We start from the raw sequence: 8,582 nt of genomic DNA, 5'->3' as shown, positions 1-8,582 counted from the left end.
CACTATAAACAATATCTTTTGTTTCATATTCATTGTTAGTTAAGAATGTTAATGGATACTTATGAAAATATGACCGACTGTTTTTTTGCCCCTTACTCTCTTTATTAAAAATCAATGTTTTTTTTATCCTCTTTTATTAACTTGTGATTTATGATTAAATGAAGAGAAAACATATTTACCTAGATTTCCTCTTAAAACATACTTTTGTTTTGTCTCCAACATCAGAATTTCATATAGCAATGAAACTATCAAACGCAATTACCAATGCCCACAAAGTCAAGGTTACAACATTACATAGAGCAACTTCAGGTTGCCATTCATATAATTTTCTCTGGATACAAACGTAGTACAAGGTTACTGCAGTACTGCACAGACAAACATATTCACTTTTCAGCTAGTTGAAAAGCTCTCCAACTTCTTTTTTCATAATTCCCTTGATCTGTATAAACATTATAGCTTAGGTTATATGCCATGAGATATTGATATTTTTTTTCATAGTAAAAATGAAAATGAAAATGAAAATGACAAACTGTAACAGAAGAATGGATACCTGCTTTGCTGAAAGTCCAATATCCCTTAAATCATCAAGCTGTTGCCAAAAATTTGGTTTGGAGTCGGTTATTAATATATCTCACTTGTAAGAAACTATCAACTCGGGAAGAATTTTACTATGAACTTACACTTTTGAAAGGCTCGGGAGATTCTTCGCGAAGCTCAAGTATGTAGGTTGCTCTCTTCTCTCCAATTCCCTGTAACAAAAGTTCTACCAGTTCCATAAGGTATAAAATGAAAAGGGAAAAAAATTATCAAAGCAATGAAAGGTGGAGCATTCTAACCTTCAATTTTTTTAATTCTTCCCTGTAAGTATTTAGAAAAAACATAGTGAAGAAAAGCAAACAAAGTAAGCTAATTATCTCAAAGGAGCTATGAATTATACATAGAGCTATTCAAAGGTTGTAACAGTTATGATAATCACATAATCATTAAATGCATTGGGAATGACTATGCGCTTTCTGTTCATAATAATTGGCAATGTGACTTACTTGTTAGCTGAGTTTAAAAATCTTAGATATTCTTCAACAAGAGAATTCTGCAATTAAGAGAAACTACGAGTTAATAACCTGAAGGTACACATTTCAACATAGTCATTTGGCAATACTATAAATAGAACAGACCTTCATGCCAGAACCATGCACACTAAATGTTTCCCATGGACTTTTGGGATTCATTATATCCCGTCTATCATTAAGGCTCGTAGTTTGTTCAACTACAGGAGTTTTGGGTTCCATGATATCTACAGAAGTGCTATCAAGTGAAATGCATTCCTTTTCTGATATCTGCCATGGTGTTGACGAATAGAGCCATTTAAAACGGTTAGAAAGATCACGCAATTGAGAACTGATTGGTGTAGAACCACCTTCATATGCCATTGAACTGTTGTTCTCTTTGTTTATGTTTTGACCTGTGATGGCAAAATAAATAAATAAATAAATAAAAATAAACACAAATTGGCATTCATCATAATATGATTAGTCTAACAACTTTGCTTCAAAACTTATTTGCTCACATCTACCTTCTTGAACCATTGCCAATGCTTGTTGTCCTTGTTCAATTATCATTAAACTGTTGTTCTCCTTGTTCATGTTAAGGTCTGTTATGACAATAAAAAGAAGCCATTTTGATATTTCATCATATACAAACATGATAAGTCAAACAATCTCATTTGTGTAAACCTCTACCTTCGTGAACTAATTCCACCGCCTCATAGAAATTACTGGCATCTTGATGATTCTCTCCATTGAGAGAAATTCCCTACATAAGCACATTAACAACATCAGTTTCATGTTTTTCATACTTAAATAATAACATCGCCTAGGTTGCAATACTTTCCATTCTTACAGACATTGACAAGGGAGAGCCTTACTGAAAATAATCCAAAAAAAATTTTCTGCTATGAACCAGTTTCTTTCAATAAGAATGTTTTGATAGGTTTTATGGAGGCCAAATTGAGGGGAGAAACTGATAATAAGCTGAAGGATTAGTAACATTAATAAAATTACCTTTTCCTCTATAGGGTAGATTTCCACTTCACTGCTAGTATTCAAAGACGAATCACCCTGCATTGAGTATGCTTATAAGTATTCTATATGAAAAAATGTCAAGTATCAACTATGTAAATGTTTTCAACGTCTTGCTCAAATTTAAATCAATTATATGAGATCAGATAATTACATTTTCCACCATCAGATTGCCTTTCACATTCTTACTAGCATCTGGCAGTGAATTATCCTGCATAAAACAATATCCAAGCTGTTATCAACAATGAGAACATAGTTGTGCCAAGGTTTTGATCGATAAGATAGAAGGTAAATTATTTGTTACCTTTACCACTTTAGTGTTGGATTCAACATGATTTCCAGTAATGTCTAGTGAATTGTCCTGGTTTACCAATAGAGTCTCAGATGAATTTTGTACCATGGAAATTTCCTGCCCAAGGTAAATTATCCATTAATATTACACCTCACTCTGTAGTTCTAAATTCTACAAATTTTGTCTTTGCAAGTCAAATATCATAATTTATTGTTACAAAACTCGATTCCTCTACAAAATAAATTATCCATTAATAACAACTTAACTCCATATATATCCAATTTATCATTATTGTGAAGCTAAATTCTTAAAACCTTCATCTCTTCCAGTAGTGAAGTTTAAAGGTTAAGCCTATAGCTGAAAAGGACTTTGTTGAATGCACTTGGTAAAATTTCTGGTACAAAATTAGCTAGACTAGTAATGGTCCAATTGGAATATACATTTTCTTGCAAAGCCCTCCTTTAAGGCGAGGCAAATGTAAAGAATTGTAATTAATATAGTTGAAAAGGATAGTACATATAAGTATATTGGGGAAAAAATAAAAAAGAAAAGAAAAGAAACCAGTACCTTTTTAGCTCTAGCAGCAGAATTGCTTGCTTCATCAAATAATTTCCTTCAATTAAATTTGAAACAAAAAAAAGTTAATATCCACAAAATGGAAACAATAGCCTAATAAAATATGGGGAAAAAAAAATCAATATGCACCTTGCTTTGATTGCAGACTTCGGTGCAGCAACAACCTTCTTTTCCGAGTGATATGATACAGAGGCAGGTATTTTCCTAGCGGATTTCAAAACACTCTTGGTCATCTGCCTCTTCTGATAAGTCTTAATCTGGCTTGCTGAACTTGAAATTTTCTTTGTTGAATCTAAGAATGTTCGTTGAATTGATTGACATGATCGTGATGCTAAGCTTACCATGTAAATAGTATCTTGACAAAATGATGGGTTCTACGTTCACAGTACAGAAAAGAAAAAGGATCAAAATCAGAATTATAATAATGATACAAATAATTTGAAGAATAAGAAAACAAATATCTAAAAAGCAAAGTCATGATTACCAAACAGGCAACTATCAAAATTCTGCCAGTCCCCCTCAACGAATCTTGCAACATGCGTGTAAGTTTGCTTTCTCGATAGGGAACTCGGCTTTCATTGGTGCTCAAAGCATGAGAAACATTCATTAAGGCATAAATGGACTTGTTAATTTTGTTAGTCTCAGCAAGGCAAATGGTGTCACTGCTTTTCTTTCTAGCATCTTCATAACCTGATGATAAAAGTACAGAACTGTTAGTAGTATTTTTTATATATCACATTGATAATATATATATATATGTGTGTGTGTGTGTGTGTGTGAAAAAGATTAAATTATGGTTCATTTTTAACACCTGCCAAATCAACGAAACTCATTTTGCTCACAAGACCATTTTCTACACTTGCATTTTGAGAAAAGACATTCACAATTAATCCCATGTGACTTCTACGAGCATGTTCAAAGCCCTTTCTTGTAATAGTCTTTTGCGCAGAACATGCAGCAAAGTAGAAGTTCTGAAATTCGGCAACGGATTTCACAGGAATCTGCAATAAAAAAAACACAGCATAGCCTTTTATTAGATGTCAATTTTTCATGTTGGAAAAATCATTTTTCTAGATTAGAAGATGGCAAGTAGAATAGACTTTACTTGACTTAGTCCTTTAAACTGAATTCTACCACGATCTTCATAAACCAAAATTGGTGGGTGTCCTGGATTTAATAAATCAACAGCATGATCCTGGTGATCAACTTCATAGAAAGAAATGGATATCCACTTCCCATTTTTCTCAGCCAAGGAGGTGAACTCAGCAATTGCAAGCATTGCCAGACCCGGTTTTTCAGCAGAACCCTTGAAAAACACAGAAATTATTAGCCTACTACGCACATGATTCTACTACAAAAACTAACAATCAAAATTTTTCCCAAACACACAAAGAAAAGCGCAAAGAAAGACTCTAGCATGACCAACTGAGTCAAACCTGAATTAGGTGGGTCTTGCCACTGCCTCTAGCTCCACACGCAATAACGGTGCTATTATGACCTTCAAACACTGCTGAAACAAGAGGTTTAACCTCTCTTGAATATATCAACTCATTCTCCTCATGTTCCTCATAGCAATAATGCATCCAATACCGACTGCACAACAGATGAAATCAACAAAGTGTCATGAAAACTTGAAATTCATCAATGAAGCCCTAAAGCTCCATGTCAAATGGAGCCTATACGAAAATTAAATCAAATTCATCAACAATTATAGACCGAAAAGGAGCTGAAATTTCAATTTGTACAATTCACGATAATACACCCTAACTTAATCACCATTTTTGTCTTCTCAAATTAAAATGACGGACTCATGAGATTTACTACAGCTGCTACGACTTGTTAAAATCTCCAATTATGACATAACTTCACACAATGCAAAATCGCACCCTCAGAATTTTGAATTATTTCACGTCAATTGCACAAACCTGAAACTGCAACTACTTCGGAAAAAAAATGAGGCATATGCATACCTAGAAGATTGTTCTCCAAAGGATAAAGTAACGCTCTCAAAATTCTCCCCTTGTGGCTTATTCACCGAGATCCATGAATTGAGCTTAGGCTCGGAATCAGGCTCCTGACGCAAACTGCCTCGGAGTTTGGCCACAACCCGAACCTTGCGGGCGGGAGTAGATCCTGCGTTGTCGTGGTGCGTTGAAGCCATTTGAAAATGCGAAATTGAGATGCGAACTGTGTTACCTGTTAGCGTTGATTTTGATGGGAGAGAAAGTGAGAAGTGAGAAGTGAGAAGTGAGATGATAAGAATAAGAGAGAAAGGAACCAGCAGAATTTGGAAGTAGCCGTTATCGTGCGAGATTTTAAAATCATTCTCTCGCGCTCCAATCGACGACGTTTATATTTTATTTTTGTTTGGGACACTTCCTTCATACGCTTTGCACTAACCACAAATGATAATAAGGCGCTAAAATAAATGTCATGTCACTAAATAAGTATTTATTTAAAATATTCAATAATATTAATTATATATTTTAATTTAATTCCAATTTCTTTTCTATTTTGGTAACAAAAAGTTAGGTTTTTCTTAGGTAGTCCTAAGTTTTTTGGTTTTTATTATGGCAAATTCTCTTGTGCCTTTGAGTTTGGTGCCAAATTTGCAAATAAGTTTTCATGAACCGTACATTAAATTGAAGGTTTCCAAAACATTATAGTACCCGATTCTAAGACAATATTGAGCACCATAAGATGTGGAATACCTACCACTATCATTTTTACAAAGGAATTCATATTTCCAACAAAATGGAATAAGTTTGTATTAGCAGTGTGTGCAAAATCAACATAAATGACAACTTTTCCTACATGTACCATAATAATCTTGGGAACCAATCATGAACACAGGATTTCGTTGACATTCTCCCATGGCCGCCCAAGCAGCGCAATTGTCATCCTCATCAATACAATCACCACCATCTGATACGGTTGGGACCTTACTCTCACCAATTGGTTTTGCATATAAGTATTTAATTGCAGACCACATATCCCCCTTAAGGATAGGGCATCTAGAATGTATACTCCTCTTGTCATGAGTTGCACTTAGGTGGAGGGAGAAGAACAGAACTGCATTCCCTTTTACTGGCTGGAGAAACTTGTTACTTTCTCCACAATCCGACATGCCGCTACTCTTCGGCTGAGAGTATATTTAACATGATTAAATGGTAAACACAGGTCCAATACCAGGCAAGATATTGAGCATTTAGTTTTGATACGCTAACAATGTTACATTCATCAATTATGTTATGTAACCACACTGAAGGTATTGAAAAAATCACACACAGTGAAGACAGTATATAACAGTTTACAATGGCAGTGTATCAAAGTTGGTCTCCAAAAAACAAATAAACACATTGGAAGGAAAATCTCTGGAGTGGCCTCACTCACCTCTGATTCGGGAAAGAGAATTTGACCCCCTTGTGTAGAATTTGAGAGATATAAAATAACGGTTGCTATTAGAGGTCCATTTGATTCCAATTTGGTCTTGTTTGTAAAATAATCTAAGTTCTGGCCATCCTGTTCAAGCTCATAATGCTTGACCTGCAAAGGCTTGCTGTTCTCTAGTAAAAATGATTAACAAACGAGACAACCGTTATATTAGAGTGTGTAATACAGAACACAGGCAGACAAATACAGGCCTGAACATAACAATTGGATACCTTTAGGAAGGAAAGTCCAAAGCGAAATTCTTTCTTCAATCTTTGCAACAATATCATCCTAAATCAATTTAGAACATCATCATAATAATGTCCACAAGGTTGGTAATGAGCTAAATGTGGTCAAGCAGCAAGGTTAAAACAACAAGCAGGTATACATTGGCTGCAGCAGTCTCATGCATATACAATTTCTCTCTGTTTTCAAGTTCCGTATGAACATTAAGGATCACAATCGAAGAACTGCATGCAATGAGTCCTTAGAAGTATACATGAATATTAAGAAACACCTCATTGATTTGCCTTAATTTAAGGTACACATAAACAAACAAAAATACAAAATTTCACCATGCAATAATAGAGAACATGAAAATGAACCAAAATTGAAGGAAGAAAAACACAGTCAAAGCTAAAACTAGTCATCACAGTATAACCTAATAATTTGCCAGAGCCTAAACCATGCAACTAGGTATGGAAAAACTTAAAAGACTCACTTCGATATCCAATGAAGTTTCGGATGCAAGTCTCCCATTGGCCGCATCAAAGGATTTTTCGTTCACATCATACGCCTTAGTACCCAAAATTTAAAAAAGAAAAAGGAAAAAAGAAAAGGAAAGAATCAACAACTTGACTGAATGACAATAAAAAGCAAAAAATAAAAAGAAATGAAAAAAGAACCATACCAAAGAAATAAGGTAGTCACACTCCTTGGCAGACAAGAACTCTCTATATAGAAAGACTCTGTAGTAACAGATACAATATCATCAAAGTTTAATAATCAAACGAATTAGAGCACATAATAAAATGAGTTTAGTTTCTATGCATTAGCATTCAATCAAGAGCTGTCATTAGACAAAAGAAACCACTTCAATCTACATACCAGCACCCAAATGGATATAGTGCATACTGCATAGAAATTAAATTATAACATAATAGATCATTCAAATGCATTTAAAACAATAACAAAAAAGAAAAAAAGCAAAGAGATTAACTGAATACCTAAGTCATGAAAAAATGAGAATGCTTCAAGTGGAGAAAAAGTTGTAGAGAGTAGAAAGTACCTGACCTTGGTTGCCATGAGATCTGGACAACACGTGTTGGATCAATGCTGTTTGGATTCACTGAGTGGCCTAACCCTAACATATAATGTGATGATGCATTTTCCTTCTTCAACAACAACAACCCCTCCTTCTCCCTTAGTTCTTTCCTGCTGCTAATAAAAATTCACAGCACCAATAATAATAATTGAGTTTAGACCCTAATTCAACCAAATCAGAGAATTGGGGAAAAAGTGAGGGCGAACTTGTAAATTTACCTGTCGGAAAACGAGGGTGAAAGAAGCAGCGAAAGCGTGTAGAGAGTGAGAAGAAGCGAAGCAGAGGCCATTGGAGATCAACATAGAAAGAAAAACAGTGATAATGCAAAACGAGAGTTCCCTTTATGGAGCTATACATTGGTCTCTGGTAAATGGTAATAAATTATTAAATTAAATTTTATCATGAAATCCGTGGCTAAATCTTTTTACAATGGAGGAAAATCGTGTGCAATCCAGACATATTGATGATGTTGGTGTTTTTCTTGTGGTACGGATATTTGTAATCGGTTAGTCCGATTGCTTTGTAATAGAATTTTTTTAAATATTGTAATAAATATGAGGGTTTGATTTTTTTAATTCATAAATCGAATAGTCCAAATTTTGTTTTTAAAAATCGATTTGTTCTTTAAAAATTGGATGTCTAATCTTTATATTTTGAATTTATATGTAGGATTAACACTTTTATTGTTTATGATTTTAAAAATTAGATATATTCTTCACTTTTTATTTCGAAAATAAATAAATTTTTGATGAATTAAAAATATATTTTTTTATTTTTAACTCTTTTTAAAAAATTTGTTTATTATTATATATTTTAAATGAAAAAATTTAAATATTTTTTATTTTAAAAAATAAAAAATATCTTTATATTTTTAATTAAT

General features: G+C 33.6%; 2 protein-coding genes across 5 annotated transcripts; both read right to left on the bottom strand.

The window, feature by feature from the left end:
• Window positions 235-5,312, bottom strand: LOC107644857 (kinesin-like protein KIN-10C). Of its 2 annotated transcripts, none has more exons than XM_016348800.2 (18): window positions 4,917-5,312; window positions 4,383-4,539; window positions 4,052-4,252; window positions 3,758-3,947; window positions 3,431-3,636; window positions 3,076-3,320; window positions 2,938-2,983; window positions 2,383-2,487; window positions 2,233-2,289; window positions 2,061-2,117; window positions 1,740-1,812; window positions 1,568-1,651; window positions 1,176-1,462; window positions 1,044-1,090; window positions 837-858; window positions 681-749; window positions 551-589; window positions 235-439 (listed from the first exon to the last, which is right to left on the bottom strand). In XM_016348800.2, the coding sequence occupies exons 1-18, from the start codon at window positions 5,105-5,107 to the stop codon at window positions 395-397; spliced, it is 2,121 nt and encodes a 706-aa protein (XP_016204286.1). In that variant the 5' UTR covers window positions 5,108-5,312; the 3' UTR covers window positions 235-394. The 2 variants fall into 2 exon arrangements, with proteins under 2 accessions (XP_016204286.1, XP_016204287.1); XM_016348801.2 differs by having other exon boundaries at window positions 1,574-1,651; window positions 4,917-5,310.
• LOC107644856 (probable prolyl 4-hydroxylase 12) lies at window positions 5,560-8,173 on the bottom strand. Of its 3 annotated transcripts, none has more exons than XM_016348797.2 (7): window positions 7,921-8,173; window positions 7,672-7,818; window positions 7,289-7,346; window positions 7,100-7,174; window positions 6,612-6,669; window positions 6,340-6,512; window positions 5,560-6,088 (listed from the first exon to the last, which is right to left on the bottom strand). In XM_016348797.2, exons 1-7 carry the CDS (start codon window positions 7,989-7,991, stop codon window positions 5,735-5,737), a joined length of 936 nt encoding a protein of 311 aa, XP_016204283.1. In that variant the 5' UTR covers window positions 7,992-8,173; the 3' UTR covers window positions 5,560-5,734. The 3 variants fall into 3 exon arrangements, with proteins under 3 accessions (XP_016204283.1, XP_016204285.1, XP_016204284.1); XM_016348799.2 differs by having other exon boundaries at window positions 7,667-7,818; window positions 7,921-8,172; XM_016348798.2 differs by having other exon boundaries at window positions 7,672-7,815; window positions 7,921-8,172.

Source organism: Arachis ipaensis, chromosome B05 (assembly GCF_000816755.2).
Source record: "Arachis ipaensis cultivar K30076 chromosome B05, Araip1.1, whole genome shotgun sequence".
NCBI classification, from domain to species: domain Eukaryota; kingdom Viridiplantae; phylum Streptophyta; class Magnoliopsida; order Fabales; family Fabaceae; genus Arachis; species Arachis ipaensis.
This window is presented reverse-complemented; position numbering and strand designations above follow the sequence as displayed.

Bases quoted from the DNA above. Each gene is read 5' to 3' on its own strand.
- LOC107644856 (XM_016348797.2), bottom strand. From the start codon at position 7,991: ATGGCCTCTGCTTCGCTTCTTCTCACTCTCTACACGCTTTCGCTGCTT. The intron at 7,819-7,920 runs GTAAATTTACAA...AATTTTTATTAG, and splicing joins TCACCCTCGTTTTCCGACAG to CAGCAGGAAAGAACTAAGGG. The intron at 7,175-7,288 runs GTATGGTTCTTT...TTGGGTACTAAG, and splicing joins GTGACTACCTTATTTCTTTG to GCGTATGATGTGAACGAAAA.
- LOC107644857 (XM_016348800.2), bottom strand. From the start codon at position 5,107: ATGGCTTCAACGCACCACGACAACGCAGGATCTACTCCCGCCCGCAAG. The intron at 4,253-4,382 runs GTTTGACTCAGT...GTGTTTTTCAAG, and splicing joins GCAAGACCCACCTAATTCAG to GGTTCTGCTGAAAAACCGGG. The intron at 1,091-1,175 runs GTCTGTTCTATT...TCTTAATTGCAG, and splicing joins TGCATGGTTCTGGCATGAAG to AATTCTCTTGTTGAAGAATA.